Source organism: Peromyscus californicus, unplaced genomic scaffold (genome assembly GCF_007827085.1).
Source record: "Peromyscus californicus insignis strain IS unplaced genomic scaffold, ASM782708v3 Scaffold_2__1_contigs__length_46816999, whole genome shotgun sequence".
Taxonomy (NCBI): domain Eukaryota; kingdom Metazoa; phylum Chordata; class Mammalia; order Rodentia; family Cricetidae; genus Peromyscus; species Peromyscus californicus.
The window spans coordinates 31,558,071-31,582,269 of NW_026294540.1; the positions used below are offsets into that span (position 1 = coordinate 31,558,071).

A 24,199-nucleotide genomic window follows, 5' to 3' on the forward strand; every position below is an offset into this window, starting at 1 on the left:
GGTAGAAATGTGGGTGGAACTATTCCATGGGCCGGGGTCCTGAATACAAAGGTGAGCCCCAGCATTCACCTCTCTCTGTTTCCTGACAGTGCACACAATGCAACCTAGTGTCCAAGACCCTGTTGTCATGCCATCCCACCACAACCCGCAGCACCCTAGAACTGTGAGCCAGAAGGTGTTCTGTCACAGCAAGGAGCAAAACAACCAAAACACCCACCTTGTGGTGTCAGGGCATGTGGGATCAGTGCACAGAGTGGCTCATGGGGACAGTCAATGTTGTCATCCTCAGTTCAGAAGCGTCCACCCTGGGATGAGCAGAACTCATTGCAAAAGTAATGCACATTCAAATCGTAGGACACTGCTAAAGGTGAAGTCTGATTGTCCCCCTAGGAGGCCTGAAGCCCAGCAGTCCGCTGTGGGGAGGGCATTGATGAGGGCCACAGCCTTTAAATTACAGCCCATGTTTGTATGTATGTATGTGTGTGTGTATGTATGTATGTATGTGTATATATATATATATTTTTTTTTCAGCAAATTGCTAAAAAAAAAAAAAAGTTACAGGTGAGACGCTTCCTGGGGAAGAGAATCTATATTTAGATGTAGCTCTGCTTTCTTTGGTCCAGTCTCTGATTTCCTAAATTACTCATAATTTTAATTGTGTTTCAATCGCCTGCTGGTTGACAGGCATTTATTTCTACAATACACTGGACTGGCCACCTCTTGCTCTGGGCTTTTTGAAATCCGTTTGTTCTGTTGGGCACTGGAGGGCACAGCTGATGAGCACATATGCCAAGTTCCTTTGGTGCGGCTCCATGCCACTTCACAGGCTGTCCAGCAGCCATGGAAGACACTTGACACCTGTGCTGTTACCGGCTGGGACCGGCAGCAACTCGGCACCATAGCAACTTTATTCAGGGGGGATGATGCGCCCCGCCCGGAGCACTGGCTGCCTCTGTGGAAAAGATGTGTACCTCATTATTGGCAGGCCAGCTGCCACATCTACAAATAAAACACTAATTTTCTAGTAGAATTTGGCACAGTAGGAATGGAGGCAGTATAGAAAGGCAGGGAAAATGATGGGCATGAGGAGAGAAAGGAGTTCCTCACCCTGGAGCCCGGTTGAAGCCTTTCACTAGCTGAGAATCAATTCAGACACATTTGCCTAAGGCCCTTCTCCCCTCTCAGATGTAACCTGCAGTTTCCCAGGAATCTCACCAGAAACTCCATTGACAGTAAAAAAATAACAAGCCCTAACCCCCCTGCACAGCCTTTGCAGCTCATTTTCACACTATCAGATTATATATGACCCAACCCAAGGCGTCTCTGGAGTTCCCTTATGGTCTCAATTATCAAAGAGGGGGACAGAGGCAGGGAAGGGGAGGGCCCCTTAGAAACCCACTAAGCAATGAAATTCCAGAAGCTTCCAAAATGGAGTCACAGTGAAGACCCTGCAGTGGGACCTTCTCTGGGAAGCTGTGCTCACTCAGGCACATCTGACTCTTTGCCTGGTGCCTCTCTGTCTACTTTTAATAGATTCCAACTCTGCTTCACACTGGCTGATCCTGAAATTCCATTCTGCATTGAAAACAAAGATCTGGCTTTATGGGAGTCAAGGTCCCTAAGCGATTAAGGGACCTCTCTGGGCTGCCGCAGGGGACCGTGTGGAGCTGTGTTCCCATCCCAGCAGCTGTTGACAGCAAGACCAATCCTGGTGTGCTTGTGGAGGGCAAGAGACACAGCACTTGGGACTTTGAATTTCTGCTTGGAATGTTACTGGCCTCCCAGCACAGCCATGGATGGAAGTCAGGGCTGAAGCAGGGCCCTTGGGAATGCGGATGTGTGATGTCAGAGATGGAGCATCCATGGCAGCTGCTTGTTTGAGGAAGTACCTGGATCCAGAGAGGCCTCTGGCATGCCAAGGTCAAGGTTCTTTGTTATTTGCCATGGATGACTCCTTGACATATTGGGGCAGATGGGGGCCCAGGCTGACCCCTTCTTGTTCTGTCCCCTACACACTGGTGACACCAGAGAAGGCTGAGTATACAGCAGTGAACTGCCAGTGTCACCAGGAAACATGTGGAAAAATCTTTTGTGGCCTTGAAAAGCACCTGTCACTAGATGGTGACTCTGTTGGTGAGGGGAAGATGTTATACTCTCAGCAGAGACCTTCGCTGCTAAAGTCCTCTTCTCTGTCCCTCCCGTAGGTGATAGTGTCAAATTCCATTAGGTTGAACCTACTTTTGTGCTTCATAGAATCCATGGGAATTAATACTGGCTGTCAACTTGACAGGATTTAAAATCACATAGGAAACAGATCTGTAGGCATGTTTATGTAGACATTTCTAGATTAGGATAAGTGAGGTGAGAAGATGGTCCCTAATGGTGAGTAGTATCATGCCATGTGCTGAGGTCCCAGACTGAACAACAAGGAGAAAGTGATCTGAGGCCCAACATCCATCTCTCTCTGCATCCTGACTGTGGGTGCTGTGGGTGCCGTGTAACCAGCCACTTCACGCTCTTGTTACCATGCCTTCCCCACCATGATGGCTTGACTCTCAAACTGTAAGCCTAGATAAGCCCTCCCTACCCCCTTAACCTGCTTCGTGCCAGATATTTTCTCAGCAAAGAGGAAAGTACCTAATATAAGATACAACCTAGCACTTAGGTACCAAGAGACAACATAGTGCAGGGGTGATGAGGACTTTGGGTGTTAGGTGGCTCCTCCAGTTGCCTGTCCCTGTCCCTCTTTTCCTTCCTAGCGCAGGCCCCAGGCTCCATCCGACACTCCTGGGCCTCTGCTCTGAATTGTCCATGATGCTTGAACCAAGTGGGGGCCACACAGCTCTCACGCCATCCTGCCCAGAGGGCCTTGCTCATTCATTGCCCAGGCACCTGCAGGTGTCTATGAGAGGTGAGTCCTGACCCTGGCCTTCCATCTTCAGAGATAAGCCCCTGCCACCCAGCATGTTCCCATGCCCCCGGGGTCATGTAAATAGTTCTTTTAGAATGAGTTTCAGGATGACCTGTGATTCACTGGAATTGGGTTATTTCAGTGTCTTCCCTCTTTTGTGTTGTCCCCCCTCTCCCACCCCATGTTATTTTGTCACATACTGAAAGTCTGACCAACACAGAGCCACCGAGGTGCTTGTATCTCTGCATTCATACTGGCACCTGCCATCCCCCTGGGCAACACCATCAACCTCAAGGAAGAGTCTCATGCCACCTGGTCCACCCTCTCCATCCCCAGCTCACAGCAGACCAACTTGGGCTGACCAGGCCTTCCAGTGGCTGTTTGCATACAGCCCACAGTACCTGCCCACCCTCGAGGCCATAGGGCCTCTCCGGAGTGTCCCGCACTGGCTAGAAGGCCCGCTTCTTTTCTCATCCCTGTGCTCTGTGAGCCCATTGGTGTGAGGATAGGCTGCAGCTCTGGAGACCTGGGTGTGGAGCAGCCCAGCCCTGGACCAGCCCTCTCCTGCAGGTTCCCGCTGTCATTCCTCAGCTGGGGGCTCTGTGGAACTCAACCAGGCTGTTTCCTCCCTTATAGTCACATACTTGGCATGGGTGTGGCTTGTGTGCAAACTCTGTACAGTTGTCCTGGTTGACTGAACCAGGACACGAAGGTGTGCTTCAGAAATAAGTGAGGTTCCCTTGGCTCTTACCTGCCACTGGATCAGGACTGAGGAAGTGGTGTGTGGTGTGGCTGAGACAGACCCTGGAGGCTCTCCTGGAACTGCAGCAGATGGAAGAAAGCAGAGTTAGAATGGTTCTGTTGGGTGCCAGACTCCCTTCAGTTGGGGTGCCTTTCCTTCCTTCAGGTACCTTCACATTCATCTGCCTAATGTAACAAGGATGGCTCCCACGCGGCAGTCCTCCTTTAACCCCACTGTGGCATATAGGTGAGTCAGAACTCCCGTGGGTCCCCTCAGGCCACCCACAGCACTCTGGTAGCTCCTGCCCAAGACCCTTCCTGGGCTTCCAAGTCTTTGGGAATGGGAATTAGACAACATTTTCTAAGACCATAGGTGACAGTGGTTCCCTGTGAGCAGGCCAGGTGGTCACAGTGAGGTCACCATGTTCTTCGTTTGAAACACTGATGTGACTGTTGGTAGAGATGAAACTGCTGATGGCCAGCCAGAAGGCAAGGCCAGGAAGCTGCTCTGGTCTCTGGAAGAACAAGGCTGGTCTGGGCCCTGTCATGGACAAGCCTCCTTTTGGATCAAAGCAGAAGCCTTGCCATGTATCAGGTGCTGGAGGCCTTTCTGCGCTCTCCAGGTCACATGGTCCTCTCTTGTGTACTAAACTGACCTCTCTGTGCCCCCTGGCTGTACCTGTGAGGCAATAAGGGTCTTTTCAATAAGGGCTTATGGAGGGGAACAGGACTGGACATGTTCCATCACCTACATGTGTACCAGGCTGTTTACTTTATATTCCAGGTTTGTTCCCGACTGATTCTTGGCTGAATCCTCCAGGCCCTCTGTCCTCAGTCACACAGATGGACCCCAGTGTCACCAGTGGTTCTCAACCTGCGGGTCACGACCCCTTTGTGGGTCAATCAACCCTTTCACAGGGGTCCCCTAAGACCATTGGAAAACACAGATATTTACAATTACAGTAGCAAAAGTACAGTTACAAAGTAGCAATGAACATAATTTCATGGTGTGAAACCAAAATGAGCCATCTTAGAAATAAGACCAAAATGCCTTCACCCAAAAACTAAGGCCTAAGATTTCTCCTTCTAGGAATAGGCCAATAGTTACTGAAACAAGTCAGTCCAGATTCCAGAAACCAGGAAGTATAAAAGTACAGAGTCACAAGGTAGTCACGAGGTAATGCCTGCCAGACTATGGAATGTCCTCTCCCTGGTTTCCAGGGTAACTGACCATAAAAATGCCCCCACCTGAGGGCAGTCAATGAGAAATGGTGGCGGGCAACCACTCCCTTAGAAGTAATTTCTAGAAGCCCCTAGAAGCGAGCCAATCAGAATTGTACCCATACTAGCACCCCTAAACAATGTAACCTTGTGATTTTTCCCTTTAAAAATTGAGCTTGCAGACAGGCGGGCACTTCCTCCAGCCTCCACAGTGTTGGATGTATTGGACGAAGTCCCTGCCTAGGCTTGTATTGCTTTTGGATATCTTGAAATTAAACCTTGCTTTTGCATTCCGGCATGCTCGTCTTTGGTGGTCTCTCTGGGGGTCACGATCTGGGCACAACAATGGTTGGGGTCACCATGACATGAGGAACTGTATTAAAGGGTCACATCACTAGGAAGGTTGAAAACCACTGGTCTAAAACCTTCTAGTGGTCTGTTGTCAATGTGGACCTCTATCCAGCCCAACAACCCTGTGCAGTTGATAAATATCAGCCTACTAAGAAAATGTAGAGGCTGGAGAGATGGCTCAGAGGTTAAGAAGCACTGGCTACTCTTCCAGAGGATCCAGGTTCAATTCCCAGCACCCACATGCTAGCTCTCAACTATCTGAGACTCTAGCACCTTCACACAGACATACATGCAATGCATGCAGAACATGAATGCACATAAAATAAATACATCTAAAAACAAACAAACAACAACAACAAAAACCCATCTTGCCCCACACAGTTGCTGTTCTGTCTGAGTGCTGAGCCCACATACAAAGCCTTGAAACTCTCATAGCTGTCATTAAAAAGAATAAATAAATAAATAAATAAATAAATAAATAAATAAATAAATAAATAAATAAATAAATAAAATGTGGAATCAGGCATCACCATGCTTGAGATCCTGGGGACTTGGAAGGCACAGGGAGAGGATCATAAGCTCAAAAGTTTAAAACTACTTTATCAGAGAAGGATGTCAGGAATGTGTGATGAGTCAAGATTCAGCAATCAGGGCTGTGGTGTGGCTCAGTGGGAGAGCACCTGCCTAGAATCCCTCAGTGAGGGGCTGGGGTGTAGCACAGTGGTAGAGCACCTTCCTAGAATCCCCCAGTGAGGGGCTGGGGTGTGGCTCAGTGGTAGAGCCCCTGCCTAGAATCCCTCAGTGAGGGGCTAGGGTGTGGCACAGTAGTAGAGGACCTGCCTAGAATCCCTCAGTGAGGGGCTGGGGTGTGGTTCAGTGGTAGAGCACCTGCCTAGAATCCCTCAGTGAGGGACTGGGGTGTGGCTCAGTGGTAGAGCACCTGCCTAGAATGCCTGAGCAAGGGCTGAGGTGAGCACCTGCAAGGCCGGGGCTCCATCCCTAGCACAGGAAGTAGGAAGTGTTAATCAGTCATCAAAGGCCCCCTCTCTTCCAGCTAGGCTAGGCTTGGTCTAGCCAGTCAATCTCCACCTCACAGAGGGAGACAAAGGGCCACAAACACAATGCAAATCCATCCACAAAGGGAAATTGCAAGTCTCAGACAAGGAAGATGATGAGATAGGGCCTCAAAAGCCGCATTTGAATATCAAAGGGTTGAGAAGGGGCCTGGGGAGCCTGGAGAGTTCCTTGAATAGCTTTTTTGAAATGGCCCATTCCCTGAGGTCGCTGGGCGCCTGTCAGGATCCGGAGCTCCCTGTTTGTCAGAGATAACTCAACAAAGACAGCAGCTTGCTGGGTGTCTGGTTCTTTCTTCTAAGAATTAGTATACCATTGCAAATATTCTCTCCATTGTGTCTGATGCAAGATAAAAATGAGGTGGTTTTTTTTTCAGTTTTCATTCGATGCTGACTTTTTGCCCTTGTTCCACACCCCTTTGGTGTGTTTGTGTATGGAGGCTCTCTGCATGTGTGTACATGTTTATGCCCCATGCTGGTCTTTGGGGGAGCATGTGGAGGCTGGAAGTTAAAGTGGGATATCTTTCTGCTACTTTCTACCTTAGTTTTGAGGGGCTCTTGTTGAATATCAAGATTCCCCACTTTGGCTAGACTGGCTGGCTAGCTAATCCCTGGGATCCCCAGCTGGGATTACAAGCATTGCTGGGCTTTTTACCTGGGTGATGGAGACTTGAACTCAGGTCCTCATGCTTGATCAACAAGGACGCTACCCACTGAGCCATCTGTCCTGCCTGCAAGCCCTCACTTTTAAGTGAGTTCAATGATAGACTTTCTCCCTCCACATATCCTTAGCAGCGATTGGAAGGGTTTTGCTTCTGAGTGGTCTCCCAACTCTCCCGCCAGGCACCTTGGACCACCCAGTTTCCTGCACAACGTCATAGTTCCTCCCTGAGCTCTGCTGCTTCTGAGCCCAGACACCTGCATCAGGGTCTCATCAGCTTTCAGGAGACACAGGCACAGGATCCATTTCTCCAGGGATTTGGGGAAGCTTAGAGTCCCTCTCATCAGGTACCAGACCAGGAGACCCAGCCACAGTGGGGATGCTGGGTTTGTAGCAAAATTCTGTATTGACTTAAATTCTTGGGGGGTGGGGGGAGAGCTGCATCTACATTAACCATTCTTCAAGGCTGATCAAGAGACCATTGGAACTGTGACCAAGGAGAGCTGGAACACTGCAGGTTGAGAGTTGAGCTGTCTTGGGCCATCTTAGTCCCTAAAGAGCCACTTTCTGCCTAACGCTGTGTGCAATCTAACCCCCTCGTGACGTAAGTCCTTTTGGAATGGACAAACAGACCCCTAGCTTCACCACTCAGAGGCTAAAACATATCACCAGATAAATCTGAGGTCTAAAGTGGAGACTACTGTAATTTGCCTACTTGGTATTCAAAATTGTTCTTGATTTAAAATGTCCTTTGTCCTGCCACTATACAAACCGTGTGGAATTTGTTAACATGTCGGAACATGGCAGTATTGGGGGCGACCCGAATCCGTGTTCCCCTGGACCATGATCACTCATAGTTGGCCCCAAGTAAAGCATCTCCCATTGCTGTTGAGGTGAGACCTGGCTTTTGTTTGTTTGTTGTATTGATTTTTACTTCAACATCTGAGTATGGCTGGGAAGCTGAAAAGGGCTCACTTCCACCCCTGGGCTAGTCCCTGCGGTGCCCTGAAACTTTGTGTGGTAGAAGTTAAACTTCTAGGCTCTGAAAAGCATCTGCATGGTGGGGGGTGAGGTCGGGGTAGGGGAAAGACACATGATGTGGGGTCACAGGGCGAGGCAGCCGGGACCTGGCCCATTTGGAAACCATCTCACTGGAGCGTTAAATGGAAGAGACAGAGCTTTCTGGGAGTTACGGCAAAGCCCTGGTGGCTGAACTAAGTGCCCGGGCTTTGAGGCTGAGCTGAGAGTTGCTGGGTATCCATCTCCTCCCATCGCATGTGTCAGGCGATGGCTGTGTCTGTTAGAGCCGTCTACAGCTTCACTGCACTCCCCCCCACACCCAGGAGCAGGTCATCCAGATGACAGTGTATCTTCAGGCCCAGTGCCTCTGAGGTCAGAAGTGGGTGAAGAAACCACCTGGTGCTTGGGGGGGCAGGGGTCTGAAACTGCTTGGACCCAGCTTCCCTGCCGACATTTATTTTTAACAACCCCCATTAATTATTCAATTTCTGATGGAGGAAGGTTTTGGAAGCCAATCAGAGGGAGTTCCATTCCATCTGGAAGCTCTCCGGGGGACCTTGATTTATGAGCACGGGGTGTGTAGGAACACCCCAGGCTGTCAGTTACTAATGGACTTCTGCTGCTTGTCACCCTCCCTGGTGACCTCTCCTCTCTGCTCAAGACTGGAGCAGGGTCTCTTTCTGGGAGGAAGGTGTCCTCTGGTCTCAGCAGAGCAGTGGGGAGTGGTTGCATTGGGCTGGCTTTTGCTCACCGTCTTGCAGGGTGGTCACGGCCTCTGTTTCTGCACTGAAGTCACTGTCCCCGATGTCATTGGTGGCCTTCAGGCGTAGCTTGTAGGAGGTGAAAGGCCTCAGCCTGCAATGGAAAGATACCAGTGACTTCTTGTCTCTGTAATGAGTAGAAAATCATGGTGGGGAGAGGGTAGACAGATGTCTCTCCTGACCTGGAACCTGAGAAGTTGGGTTACCTGCCACCAGGAGAGATGGAACCACCATTCCCTGGATATAGCTACTAGGGCCTTTCAGGGGCCCCTAGACTGCCATGATGTCCAGGAAGAGATGGTTTCACCAAGGGAGACATCAGTGAGAAAATCTTGTCCAGAGACATTTGATTCCTCTTTAATAAGATGCTACACAGTAAAATTACTGCTTGCCTAGCCCAAGGATGGAGGGGTAGAGCCCGCAGTGGGACTCTAGGGGAGAACTGATAAGATCTGTCTTCCAGCTCTCACATATCCATAGCAAAGCTGCCAACCTCCTTGAATTCACCAATGTCTCTGCCCCACCCCAGCCAGGCATGACCATAGGAGCCTTCTCCCTTCCGGTGCTGAGCCCATGCCACACCAAGGGCGAGCATGCCCGGTCCAGCTTGCACTGGGGACAAGTCCTCAGGCAGGATCATCAGGGCACCACTTCACAGGCAGGAAATGGGACAATAGGGAAATGGTGGCTTCCAAGATGAGCTCTATTCTTTAGAAAACCCATAATCAGTTTCAGTTCCCAGGGAGTGGGAGGTGGGGTGGGGGGCAGAGAAAGAAAGAAAAAGAAAAGGAAAGAAAAGAAAAAGCCCGTCGACATGGCTGCTTGGCTGATTAGAATTTCTAGAACGTTGCATACAGGGAAGGAGCTATCTTGGGCTCCCATCAGCCCTCTAAACAGCCGTCTATACCCACCTCTGTGTCTGATCTAACACCCATGTGACTTCTAGGCAAATCCTTTCAGAAGGTACAAGGGGGCCTCTGGCTAAGAATGTCTCCAGACAGCACCTGAAGCTGTACAGAGATTCCCCGCTCTGCTGTAACCTGCCTACCTGTGGTTTCTACCTGACTTAGGACTTTCCTGGTTATTACTGCAAAAACTCCATGAACCGGTTACCACATCGGAACATGGCATTTGGGGTAGCCTGGATCTGTATTTCTAGACTATGGCCACTTGTATTTGACTCCGGAATAAATTCTCCTACCCCTTGAGGAGAGAACTGTGTTTTTACATAGACTCCAGGATCAGCACTTGTGTGCCCCTTTTCCTCTGGATACAGTGGATGATAGCTTTTCTCTAAAGCCTGAAGGGACGCATGACTAAAAGCCCTGGGAACAGTCTGGCCTTGTCAATACCTAGAACACTACAGGCCTGGCCTCGCCAGCAGCAACCAGGAGAATCTGGTCTTGGTTGGTTTAACTCAGCTTAACTGAAAAGTCCCCTGAAGGCCCGCTGCCTAGAATGATCTTTGCTGTGGTTTCTGAGGACAGCTTTTGTTTAGCTCAAACAAACCTCGTCCACCTGTTCCGGGCTTCCCAGAAGCTACTGTGTCTAGTCTCGGGGATAAATGCCTGCTTGTCCCCTGTCATTTCCCAGCCTCACATGCCGAGCAGCCCACACTTGAGTTAACTACCCACTTCTTTCCTGTGTTGAAGGCAGAATGGGGTTCCTAAAAATATGGGCTCTGAAGTATACCTTCCAGTTCTTCAGTCCCAGCCATGCTTGGACAGGCCACTTTGAGGACACTTCCTCATCTGGGCTGCTAATAGATGGACATCAAGAAGCTGTCCCAAGAATCACATCAGATGAGGCACTTGGGAGAGTCTGTAGTAAGTGCTCACTTAAAAGGGCTGGAATGGGGCTGGGGTGATGGCTCAGTGGGTAAGAATGCTTGCTGTGAAAGCATGGAGAGGACCCGAGTTCAAATCCCTAATACCACATGGCTTATGGCTGTGTGTGTGTGTGTGTGTGTGTGTGTGTGTGTGTGTGTGTGTGTGTGTGACCCCAGTGCTGGGGGGAAGGAGAGGTTGGAGACAGGATGATTGCCAGGGGTGGGGGGTGAGGAGGCTTACTCCCTGCCAGACTAGCTCCAGGTTCAGTAAGACACCCCATCTCAATGGAATAAGATAGAGACTGACAGATGTCATCCTCATCTAACCTATGTGTGATTGTACCTACATACACATGTGCACACATCCCCACCCACACATACATGCACAGCTGTTATCATCATTATTTTTCAGGTATTAAAAAGCTAAAGAAAGTGTTCATCACATGATAACTGTCCCGGATGTCCTATTGCCCTGTTCCTTTCCTTTCTTGTTTCTTTCTTTCTTTTTTTTCTTTTGAGTCTGTAGCTAAGACTGGCTATGAATTTACTATGTACCTGAAGAGGGCTGTGAATTCCTGATCCTCCTGTCTCCGTCTCTCAAGAACTGGGATTGCAGGCACTTGCCACCTCATCTATGTGGTGCTGGAGATGGAACTCAGAGCTCTGTGCATGCTAGGCAAGCACTCTGCCAACTGAGCCACATCCTTGGCCCTCCTTTGTCGTCTTTATCATGGCCACACTGTCACTTTACATCCCTAAAGACAGGGGCCAGGGTGGCCTGAGGGTATCCTGCCGCTCTAGCATGAAGAACTATGCTAGGCACCTGGAGATGTTCCTAACACTTTGCTAAAGAAATGAATACATTATGGTGACAATGATGTTCCAAATCCTCTTGGGAAGGCAGAAGAAGAGGACACATGTCACATGCTGCAATGCTGGCCTGCCCGGCAAGATGTGCCACTGTATAATAGTGGCTGACTGTTATGGGGTAACTAGCCACTCTGACTAGATTGGAGGTCTGCTCCACAAGGGGGAGTTTCATGCCTGATAATACAATCCTGTTCAAAAGTCCATAGCTGAGGAGGTCCTAGACCCTAGGAGAGACTAGACTATTGTTATTTTCCTAAATGGTCATGCTCTCCAAGTGTCTCCTAAATATTTGTGTTTATACCCACAGACTTTGGCCAGAGAAGGTTCTTTCTATCTATCTATCTATCTATCTATCTATCTATCTATCTATCTATCTATCTAATGTATATGTGTGTGTGTGTCTGCGTGAGTTTATGTGTACCATGTGCATTCAGGTGCCATGGAAACCAGAAGAGGATGTCAGATCCCCGAGAACTAGAATTACAGGCAGTTGAGAACCACCTGATGTGGGTGCTGGGAACTGAACCCGGGTCTTCTGCAAAAACAGTAAGTGTTCTTAACCACGGGGCCATCTCTTCAGCCCAAAGATTTATTTACTTTTAATATTATGTGTATGTGTATGGGTCTGAGTGTATATATGTGTGCCACATGTATAGATATATCTTGGAAGCCAGAAGAGGGTGTTGAATCCCCTGGAGAGGATTGTTCTTTTTTGAGAATGTGGCCACTGGTGGGATTCCCACACTCCAGTGGATGGCCCCACATCCACGCACATAGGGATAGCTCCAATTGGACTTAGTGGGAGATCTCTCTCTGTCTCTGTCTCTCTGACTCTCTGTCTCTCTCTCTGTCTCTCTCTCTACACACACACACACACACACACACACACACACACATCAAAGGGATGTGTTAGGGGGGATAGTGAGGGAGTTGGAAGGGTAGACATGATCATATATCCTTGTATATATGCACAAAATTATCAAGAATAAAGAAAAGACTTGAAGGTAAAATCAGAAATAAAAACAGAAAAAGCAGGACACTTGCCCTACATGTAGACTGGAGAGAGCTGAGACCATATTCAGCGGCACACAGAGTAAGAATCTGGTGTCCCTTGAGAGGTCTACGAGGCATGCTCCCGAAGGACGCTTTCTCCATTGCCATACCTGTGTTGGGAGCCCTGTTCAGCCCGGAGAGCCGTGTGCAGTAAGTGATAGCTGGCAGGTGGCTGGACGAACCAGACCATCTTAGAGACAAGTGAGGCTGAATGCGAAGGAGGGCAGGAAACAGAAGCCTGCAGTAGGCCAGGGTCTACTGGGACTTCCTTCACCAAGGATGCCTGGAGTAGACAGGCAGGTTAAACACAGGGTGTCCAGGGAGCGAACCCTGGCTCTAAGTTAACTTCACTACCGTCCTATGTGCAAATGCCTCTGGCCCCGCCCACTCTTCAGATCTTGCCTCTGACCATAGCTGCCCCCCCCCTCATTCCTCTTGCCTCAGTCTCAGCCCATGCCTCCATCCTGCCGGGGTCCATCCTGCATCCAGGCCAATCTTAAGGCCTCTCTGATAAAGGAAGGAAAGATCTGTCCATCAAATTCCCCCACACCCTTCTCTGCTCTTCCAGGACAACCTAAGCCTCCACTGTGGGGCTGGCCAAGCAGAGTTCAAATTTAGCTCTGTCATTACCAGCCAGGGTGAGTCGTTTGGTTTTTACGATCTCATTTTGTTCACCTGTGAAAATGGAGATCAGAGCCCCTGAGATCATTTGTGAACATTGAATCACCATCAGGGATCTAACGATCTTGGCACACAGCAGACAATGAATAAATGCTCTTCTGGAAGGTTGTCTTCCTCTGCCTCTCTGGGTGAGATAAAGTTCCTCCACACTACGGGCAACTCCCACTGGCCCTTTGTACATTCCGTACACCTCACCTTCCAAACTCGGACAGTGCACAGGCTTAAGGCACAATTTTGAGATAATACTGTTACCTCAGCTCTTACTCCGAATTATCCAAGACTCAGACTTCATAGCGCAGGGCCCTTTCAAAACTCTATTTACACCTGCTGCTCTGCAAACGCAGGAGCCAGGTTCACAGCACCCAGTGTGTGCCAGTCCTGCGGATGCCCACGTGTGTGTTTTTATCTCCATTGCCAAAGTCTTTTGTTAAGAGTTGCGGGGGTGGGCAAGACACAGCCTGCAGCTCAGGGTCCCTCCTTCAGGGCTAAATTCTGGGTCTTAGAAATATAAGTAGACCTGCATAATCATTGGTTCATTTTCATTAGAATGTAAGTTGCGTGGATCCTGAACATTCTGAACACTGTCCATTGCTGCTTTTACCTAGTTATCTATAAGGCATTGAAACTACCTTTTAAGTATTCTGCTAGGCCTGATGTTGTACATTTGGGATCTACTCAAGATGCTGAGGCAGGAGGATCAAATGTCAAGGCTTGTCTCCCTGGAATAGTTATTGTCAAACCCAAACATACCTGGAAAGAGAGAGCCTAATGGAGGCACCGTCTCCATTGTACTGGCCTGTGAACATGGAACAGGGCATTTTCTTGTTGCTACTGGATGTAGGAGGGTCCAGTCCACTGTGGCCAGTATCTTCCCTGGGCAGGTGGGCCTGAAGAAAGGTAGCTAAGCAAGTCAGGGAAGCTAGCCAGTAAGCACTGTTCCTCTATCGTTCCTGCCTCCTGGTTTCTTCCTTGAGCTCCAGTCCTGACTTCCCTTGATGATAGGGTATAACCTGTAAGCTAAAGCAAACCTTTCCCTCCAAAAGTCTGTTCTAGTCAGTATTTTATCCTTGCAATAGAAACCAAATTAGAACACTGGGCTACAGAGTAACTTAAGTTAAAGGGGAGCCTGGACCACCTGTGGGATTCTGTCTCAAAAAGTAAAAAGGAGGCAGGGTGTAGCTCAGTGGCACAGTGCTTGCCTAGAATCCCCCAGTGAAGGCCTGGAGCCATGGCTCAGTGGTAGAGCACCTGCCTAGAATCCCCCAGTGAGGAGCTGAAGTGTGGTCAGTGGTAGAGCACCTGCCTAGAATCCCCCAGTGAGGGGTGGGGGTGTGACTCAGTGGTAGAGCAGCTGCCTAGAATCCTCCAGTGAGGGCCTGGGGTGTGGCTCAGTGGTAGAGCACCTGCCTAGAATCCCCCAGTGAGGGGCTGGAGGTGTGGCTCAGTGGTGGAGCACCTGCCTAGAATCCCCCAGTGAGGGGTGGGGGTGTGGCTCAGTGGTGGAGCACCTGCCCAGAATCATCCAGCTAGGGGCTAATTAATAGATAGCAAAGCATGCACAAGGTGCTGGGTTGCATCCCAAATAGGACACACACACACACACACACACACACACACACACACACACACACATTTGTTATTTGCATCATGAAGAACAAAGACCTTGAAACCCATGTGTAATACCCCAGCCAATGTACCTGGACTTGCACGTCAGCACTGTTACAGTTCTACAGAGGAAGAAATGAAGATTCACATGGACCCGGGGCCAGCAAACTTGTTTATAAACTGCTTTTTATGTGGCCATTCCTTCCCTTTGGACACAATGTTTTCTGACTGGCTGCATTGTGCTCATGGTAGTGGGTGCTCCCCGGAAGAGGGGAGCCCTAACTCCAGTACACAGCCCTCTGCAGTCCCTGGCCTCTGTCCCTTCCTAAAGGCCCTGTGTCACCTCCTTTCTTTTAGGTGTTCCGTTTCTCTGGGAGCCTACTCTGTTAGGGTAGTAACTGGTCCTATTAGGCAGGCGCTAACTCCTGGAGAGTCTGACCAACAGAGCCCCCCAAAAATAGGACATAAAGAAAAATAGGTTGACCTGCTCAGGACTCTGAAACAGGATGTAAAGACAGCAGTGGTGGTTGACTCCAGACGGGCCAGCTCAGGGCCCCCAAACAGCAAGCAAAGAAAGTAGTTGGGTCAAAGCAGCTCCTGGGAGACTCACTTCCCTGGTCAGCATGTGTACAGTACTGCTGCCCTTTCTCCTAGGGAGCCTTTCAACTTCAAGGGCATTGAAACCCTGCATATATGTATTTCTGGATTTTATATACTTACTTATAACAGACTGAATTCTGGCTAAAGCATGCTTCCATGACAAGCCTGCCTCTTTCCTGAAATTCCCCGGGCCGGGGAAGTCACAGAGAAGGGGAGAACAGAAAGAAAGATATGGAGCCCATGCTAGGACAAGAGGGTTGGTGCTGCTCTGCTTGGTCCTAAGAATATATTCTTGCTTCCTTGCTTGTTCTAATAAACCCCACTGAGCCACTACCCCATCCTGTCTGAATCCCCTTTCCAAGACCACCCCTGAGGCTGAGTTCAGGGGAAACTGGAGCCCCTCTGTTAGAACCCAGGCCCACACCTCAAATGCAGTGATCACTCTGAAAAGGCTAGATCCTATACCCCAGACAGTTAACCTCAGCACTCTGAGGCTTTCTGTGGTCTGGAGCATTAAAACCTTTCTGTGCCGTGCCCCCAGTCTAGGACCCTAACCAATGCCTGGATCCGCCATGCTTTGTCACATGTTTTGTTGAACCAAATCATGTGATATGAAACTTCCTGCCAGCCCCCTGATGAAGGCTGTTCTCTAAAGAGTCTCTTTTGCACCCTACCCCTGCCATCCCTTACCAGGCTGTATTGTTTCCCGCTCTTTCTCTAAACACACACACACACACACACACACACACACACACACACACACACACACACATACCCCATTTTTCTTTCTCTTCTTTCTTTCTTTCTTTCTTTCTTTCTTTCTTTCTTTCTTTCTTTCTTTCTTTCTTTCTTTCTTTTTTTCTTTCTTGATTTTTCGAGACACGGTTTCTCTGTGTAGTTTTGGTGCCTGTCCTGGATCTCACTCTGTAGCCCAGGCTGACCTTGAACTCACAGAGATCCACCTGGCTCTGCCTCCCGAGTGCTGGGATTAAAGGCGGGCACCACCACCATCTTTCTTAAGCTCATCTTCAGGTTTCAAGGAAGCCTCTCCTTCCCTCTCAGGCGCCATCATGTCCAGATCTCCACATATGGTACTGTTTCCATCTAATGTTATTCCTTCCACCTCATGGCCCTTTTCCCTAAGGCACCTGCTGCACTTTCTGAAGAGAAGCAAGAGTCAGCTTCCTTTCTGGACCACCCACTGCAGGTGTATCACCATCTTACCATTATTATGTCTAATATTCCCCATTAACAGTCCCACAGCCTCAGTTGCCACACAGGCTTTCATGATGCCAGCAGCTCTCATCCTATCTTCATGCTGTGCTCTGGACCACAGTCACTTGAACAGACAGCCATGGCCACTAGGTCTCCACAGTCCAGCTTTGTCTCTTCACTAGATCTCACGAGGCAGATGGAAAGTAAACTTAGCTGCTAGGATTATTAGGGGTGACACCATGGCAGCAGATAAAACAGCTTCTCAGGACACTGTCTGAGATTGGCTTCCATTCTGGTTCTTGCCGGTTAGGAAATTGATAGGTTTCCTCTGGACCCAGTGAAATTGCCTGTTTGAACACGAGCTTCTCCTTACCAAACACAATGTCTGTGGTTACTCGGAAGGCTTTGGAGAACATGACTGCTCTTTCTATCTTGTGGCGAGACAAAGGGGTGGGCTATTTAACCTCAACCAGAAGGGGTGTCTCTCTGGCCTTCACTTCTAGCACCCACCCCCTCTCACTGCCTCTGTCCCAGCATCTACCTTTGCGGGTACTGGGACACAGCTCTTCTTGCCTCCCAAGTCCTTGAGCCTTGGTGCAGCACATCTGGAGGGGCCCTAAAGATTTTGGGTTCCTGGTGTGGGAAGTGTCAACAGAGACAGGGCTCTCAGTGGGGCTTCTCCTTGGCCCTACAGACTCCTGTTTTGTGAGCCGGATGAGGGGTGTCACGGTAGGGACTCTCAGAGTAGTGGCCCTTGGGTTAATAGGAGCCCTTTCCTCTCCAATATCTTTACTTTTTTTATTAATTAAAAAATTACTTTTCTATTAGCATTTCAACATGTTCTCTGTCATACTCAGATCTTAGCTCCTATGTTTTTATACATGTGTATTTGTGTGGGAGTAAGTATGGGTAGAGGCCAGGAAACTATAAAGGGGTCCATGGGAGGCTAAAAGGAAACTTTGGAGTGGACAGAAGGGAGGGTAACAGAACACATATGATAGGAAGAGGAAGGGGACATAGTGGGGGAGAAGCAGGGAGATGGAGGAGAGGCATTTAACACACATCAAACCTGAGTATGTAAGAAAAGGCCATCATGTCAGTGAGGTAATGCAGTGTGATGGTTAACACTGTCAACTAACAGACTCTAGGACCATCCTAGAGTCAAGCCACAGGAAATGCCCGCAGGGCATCATTGAGAGGAGGTTAATCGAGGTCCTAAAATTCACCCTGAGTGTGGGTGGCACCATTCCGGGGGGTGGGGTTCTGGAATGAAGAATGAATGTGAGTGGCTTCCTGACCATCTAGCATGACTAGATGCCTCAAGTTCCTGCCCCATGCTGTCACTGCCATGATGGACCACCTCAAACTGTGAGCCAAAGTCAATCCTTCCTCCCCTAAGCTGCTTCCAACAGGCATTTCGTCACAGCAGGGAGACAAGTGACTGAGATCCCAGGTTCAGAAAGACAACACTGAGTGCTACCCCCACCCCACGGTACCTTTCGACGGCACAGGCTGTGGCCTCGTGGCTGATGGATGAGGAGTAGGTTTGCCACTCTCCACCAGGCAGGTCTCGCACCTGCACCGTGAAGTACCGGATGGGGGAGGCCCCGTCACTGCCAGGGACCCACTGGAGCCGGAGGCTGCGGGCTGTCACTTCAGCCTGGGGTACCAGGAGCTCTCTGGGGGGTGCTGGCCTCTCTGCAAACAGAGGAGCAGAAAAGCAGGGATTCATGAGAGACCGTTCCGTGTTGCTCCTGGATGCCTGCCCATGGGAACCGCTGTGTGGGACAGGCGCAGAGAAAGAAAGTCCCAAGGCTAGAGAGCTGGTCTAGCCTTACAGGTGAAGGATTTACCATACAAACTGAGAACCCAAGTTCAGTCCCCAGGTTCCCCATAAAAATCTGGATGTGAGGGTGCATGCTCTTAATTCCAGTACTAGGAAGGTGGAGACAGGCATAGAGCTGGGGCTTATTGGCCAGCCAGCCTCGCCTAATGGGAGAGTTCTAGGTCCCATTGAAACATTCTGTCTTAAGAAACAGGGTAGAGCTGAGTGGTGTTGCCTTTAACCCCAGCATCAGGAGGCAGAGGCAGGTAGATCTCTGTGAGTCGTAGGCCAGCCTGGTCTACAGTCATACAGAGAAACCCTGTCTTGAAAAAAAACCAATAAAAAGAAAAAAAGAAAGAAAGAAAGAAAGAAAGAAAGAAAGAAAGAAAGAAAGAAAGAAAGAAAGAAAGAAAGAAAGAAAGAAAGAGGTAGATTGGTACCTGAGGCCAACACCCAAGGCTGGGCCTCCGATTTTTATATGCACCCACACATGCAGTCCCACTCATGTGAACACATGCCCGTGTGCTTCCCCTTGTCATGCACACAGAGAAAGAAAAGCAAATGAGTCCTAGGTTTGGGAGAGGAGGCTGTCTTACAGCTGACTTTGGATGCACCAGATCAGGTCTGACTGGGGAGCAGGGCTTGCTCACAGAGCAGAACCAGGCAGAAACATGTGCCTCCAGAGGCCCCAGCCCCTATCAGCAAGGGCAAGTGCTTCTGAATGACAGCTGATGTTTGCGGTAGCACTCTACTAAACAACTCAAGCCTCCTTTGTATGCTGTCTGATTTGGGGGCTCATCTCACCCTTAAAACCTAATTTCTTTTTCTTTATAGTTAACCTGAGTCTAACACACGAGAGAAATCTACTGAATGCTCCTGGAGGGTGGGAGGCAAGTGCAGGTGGGGGTCCCTGTGGGCTGTTAATGGTTTCTGCCGGGTTAGAATGCAGGGTGCCTGGGACCAGCCTTGGCCTTGAATGGGTGCCATGTGCCTGACACTGTGTTCCCGTCCCCCAGTGATTTCAACAGAGGGACCATAGAGGGAGAAATAATTGTTTAATTGTTTATCATGACAATTATTGATTCTGATTAAAATGTGTGGCGTGTAATAAAGTAGCCATCGATCGTGGGCCCCGCAGTGACAGGGATGTGAGAGGCGCTTCGATCTGGCTCAATCACTGGTCCTGGCTGTGAGTGTGCACGCTGGCTGGAAGCCTGATTTCTGCAGGATGGAAAGAGCTGGGCTCCCTGGCCGGTTTCTAAGGCCTTCTGTGGACACATTGCCACTGGAAATGGCGAGCTCCCTGTCCCTAAGACTTGCATTAGAACCTGGTGGGAAGTCAAGGTTCTCCATACCTAAGGGGTTGGGGGCTGGGCAGGGAGTGGTGGCCCTGTGCCCCAGGCAACAAGCTGGCATGATCAGGCCACACTGGTCTACCCACAGAAGGGTGTTTATGTATGTGTTTTCATGTGGCTCTGACTCAAGCCCTGTAAGGGTCATTCCTCATCCATCCTTTGCCTTCAAAGAGTCCATGGGATGGAGAGAGAGAACTCAGCTGGTAAAGTGACTCTGGTTATAAGCATGAGGACCAGAGTTGGATCCCCAGAGCTCATGTGAAAAGAATCCCAGAGGGGTGGTGCATGTAATCTGGGAAGGTGGGGACAGGTGGATCCCTGTGGCTCACTGGCCAGTTAGCCTAGCCAAAGCAGCAAGCGCCAGGGCACTGAGAAACCCTGTCCCAAAGAACAAGGTAGAGGGTGTCTCAAGGAATGATACCTGAGGCTGCACTCGAGCCTACTAACCCACGTGTACATGTATACACTTGCATGTGCATACAAACACCCACTGGTGGGTACATACACACACAAGTACACATATGAACATGCACACACAAGTATGCATGCAATCACACATGCAAATAGTGTTGGGCATTCCTAAGGAGGGCATGACCCGGGGAAGAAGGCAAGGGCCAAGGGTGGCTGCCCGTGGATCCCTGAGCAAAGGCCTATGTCACCAGTTCCTGAAAACACTACTAAGCATTCTGGGGACTAGGATGCAGCTGCCAATCTCTGGAGGACCCTCCCAGTGCCCATCATTTGTATCCTGGTCCCCTGAGCCCAGGGCCACAGGCATTGAAGGTCACATCACCACTCTGAGTTCAAGTACATCTTCCCCAAAGGACCCAGTAAGAGCATCCACTCGCAGAGTTGTGGAGGAAATAAGGGATGTGCCAGTGAAGAATGCACATGTATCTGGCCAATGGGAGGGGCAGCTGGTATTTGGAAGAACTCAGTAGTAATACATGTACATCTGTAAGGAGGGGTAAGATGTTAGCTTCCAGAAAGAGAAAGACAAGCATCTCCCCAAATGTGCTGTGGCTGTGTTTGTCTAGCATGAATGAGGCCTGGGTGGCTTTGGTCTCCTGTGCCCCGTAAAGCCAGGTGTAATGGCATACACCTGTAGTCCCAACATGTAAGAAGCAGAAGCAGGAGGATTTGGAGTTCAAGGCCAGCCCGGGCTACACTGTCATTAGATGATGTATCTGCCTGCTTTAAGACTATCTTTATCCTAGAGAGAACAGGCTGTCCCAACCCCTAGAGCTGACAAGCCCCTGCTGTGAGGATTAAACCTTCTGCAGGAGTGACCAGACCCCATAAACAAAGGCTCCTCCCTCCCTCTGCAGTCCTAGCCACCACAGTCATATTCTGAACGCGCAGGAACCGATGAGCCAAAACTAACCTTCCTCCTTTAAGGTGTTTTTCTGGGGTATTTTGTTATAGCAATGAAAGGCTAACATAGCCTGACTGGCAGCTTGAAGCTGGGAAGACCCTGGAAGAAGAGATGTGCTCAGCCTGGTGGCTCCTACAGCCAGGTGGCTGGACCAGGCTACAGTCATCGGGAGGATCCTGGCTCAGTCCAGGGAAGGCTGATGGACACTGGGCCTGTTGGGAACTTGCCGGCTCAGGGTGTGGGAGGTGAGGCCTGACTTCCTTCTTTGGTGCTCACTCTGGAGCAGCATAAGATGGGCATGGTTGGCCTCGGCGGGGGCCGTTCTCCACCCAGCAGGCTTCTCCTCTGACAAGGACTTGGTTTCTTCCCTGAAACCATCTTAGGAGGCTTTGGTGAGAGCTGGAGATGGGAACGGAGGCAGTGATACCTGGAGGTGGCTGGAGCCTGGTGTGAGCTCTGTGTCAGCCCCCTCCCTCTGTTAGATTTAAGCCTCTGAGTTCGACTCCTCAATCCCTGAAATGGCCTGCTTTAGATCTTGTGATAAAAGTCATCACAAATGCAGCTGTGATACTCACTCACATTTGTTGAGCACTTACATCACACCAGAGCAGTTCCTGGGAGCCTTGCTGATGACAGGAAAAGCCACCGGCCTGTCCTGGGTGTCCTGGGCACTGTGCTAACTGCTCTGCACAGGCCTCCCAAGTCAGTGCCATAGCAGAGAGAGGGGAAGGGTTTGCCCAAGGCCTCACAGGCCTGAGCCTTGAGCTCCAGGTGTTTTCCAGTCCTCCTGGCCTAGTTCCCCAGACCTCTGGGTCTGGCTATGAGGGCAGCATTCCTTGTATGACTTTTTCTTCTGGGCACAACATGATAATATCATTGCTATTTTAGAGTAGAGATTATCTTGGACTGGTAACCATAGTAACTAATTGAGCAGAATAAAGATGGTATTAGCTAAATCTATGGTAATAAAGATGGAGCTATTGGCATTCCTTGGGAGATGGAAGACAGGAAGGTCATAGGACCTTCACCTGGGATCCCAGCCATTACACTATCCTGCCCTCCACCTAGCTAGCTGCAAGTGATCCTGGGAGATAGATACTAGATTATACAGGAAGTTGAAGGCTGACTGAAAGGGAGACCCCATGAGGTCATCACTTGGTGGTGATGCAACTGTTTGGGGGTCACCCACATGTGTGTAAGCAAATCCCTACCACTTGGGCGCTGCAGACAGACTCAGTAAACTCACTGGTTCTCCAAGCTGAATTTTAGTGGAGCCCTTCCTTTAGTGTGTCGGTTGTGCCCTGTTTGGTCACAGTTGGTTTATGTCTCCTCAGGAAAGGTATCACCAGAGCCCCTGTGCCTGGAGGCATGGGTTCTGAGAGAGGCCCTTTGGGTTGCAGTGGGAGGAGGTTCTAGAGCAGTGGTTCTCAACCTGTGGTTCGCAACCTCGGGATCTCATGTCAGATATCCTGCCTATCAGATCTTTACATTATGATTCATAACAGCAGCAAAACTGCAGTGATGAAGTAGCAACAACAACAACAAAAAAAATGTATGGTTGGGCGTCACCACACCCTGAGGAACTATATTAACGGGTCACAGCATTAGGAAGGTTGAGAACCACTGCTGTAGACAAAGCTCGGTGCTGCCCTGGGCTAGCCTCTCCGAGCTGCACTTCCTGCCTCCGGCCTCGATAATAACACCTGACTGTCTGAGACAGTGGGCAGGTGGCTAACAGTGGTGTCACGAAGACACTTTGACAATATGCCTAGCTCCAAGCTGGGGGCATGGCTCAGCAAGAACAGTGCCTGTAGAGCATGTGCGAGGACACGAGTTCTGATCCCCAGCACCTGCAAAAAGCCAGACACCATGGCCCATGTTTTTAATCGCAGAGCTGGACATGCAAAGACAGGTGAATCCCCTGGAGCTTGCTGGCCAGTCAGCCTAGCCAAAACAGCCAGCTCTGGGCTCAATGAGAAACTGTCTCAAAACACAAGGTGGAGGGTGTTGAAGGAAGACACTTGACCGCTAGTCTCCACATATATGCACAGGCATGAGTATCTGCACATATACATGCATATGTCTGAGCACACTCACACACACACACACACACACACACACACACACACACACACACACACACACAGACACACACCACACTTAAAAAAATAAGACAATCTGCCTAGCTTCACGTCTGGCCCAGGCTTCTGGGCGCTGTGGGGATCAGAGGGGCTGACAAAACAGCTGTGTGCCCTGCCATCCACAGTCAGATTTGGGTCTGGGATCTTACCTCTCTTCTCAGTGGTGATGACTGTGGCCTCCAGGGGCTCGCCCCAGCCCTGTCTCGTCTTAGCAGACAATCTGAAGATGTATGCAGATTCTGGGGCCAGCTCTGTGGCTGTGAACTGCCGCACTGTGGCACCCACCTCCACAGTGGTGAAGGTGTGAGGACTGCCGCTGGCCAGGCGGTAGGCAATCTGGTACCCTGTGGGAGGGGGTGGGGACAGTCAAGAGTCAGCTTAGCCATTTATCTCTTTGCTTGCCCAGAAAACCTACACTCCCGACACCCCATAATCAGCCCAGATTGGAAACCCAAACACGGCCTGCCCTCTGTTCCTCCCTGATTTCCGAAGGCTGCGGGGTGCATATTGAAAGGGAGAGCACACTTTGTGGTGAGTGTGGTTGTCTGAGCTCAGTCCTCTGTGAAACTTATCTCACAGTTCATCCTTCACGGGAGCAAGATCTGAAGAGAGCTTCGTCTTTCCTGGGGATGCCACCAGACCCAGGATCCCGCATTGTTCCCCATGGGGGGTTGTCATGAACCAGTGCCTCTGGCTCTTCCATCCCCTTCCATCGCCCCCTTCCTATGGTGCAGCCTTTCCCTTCAACCCGGCAGGCAGGAGAGGCCAGAGCCTGCCCTTAGCAGGTTATTTCATATTTCTCAGCAGGAGCAGTGCTTGAAGCCGGCAGGACAGCTGCATGGTTAGGGCTTGTATTATTCAGCCACGTTACTAATTCTCCTGCAGCAGCCTCCTCCACATCCTCATCTCCCA

The 24,199-nt window shown here is 49.9% G+C and overlaps 1 protein-coding gene across 2 annotated transcripts in view; it reads right to left on the reverse strand.

Moving 5' to 3' along the window:
- The window catches only part of Sdk1 (sidekick cell adhesion molecule 1), a 970,126-nt gene that overhangs the window by 79,886 nt on the left and 866,041 nt on the right, over nt 1–24,199 (reverse strand). For both annotated transcript variants that reach the window (XM_052754191.1, XM_052754192.1), the window contains 4 exons: nt 23,437–23,631; nt 18,088–18,289; nt 8,730–8,833; nt 3,663–3,733 (listed from right to left, as the gene is read on the reverse strand). In XM_052754191.1, the coding sequence (XP_052610151.1) occupies nt 3,663–3,733; nt 8,730–8,833; nt 18,088–18,289; nt 23,437–23,631 (572 nt within the window). The remainder of the gene's footprint in view (nt 1–3,662; nt 3,734–8,729; nt 8,834–18,087; nt 18,290–23,436; nt 23,632–24,199) is intronic.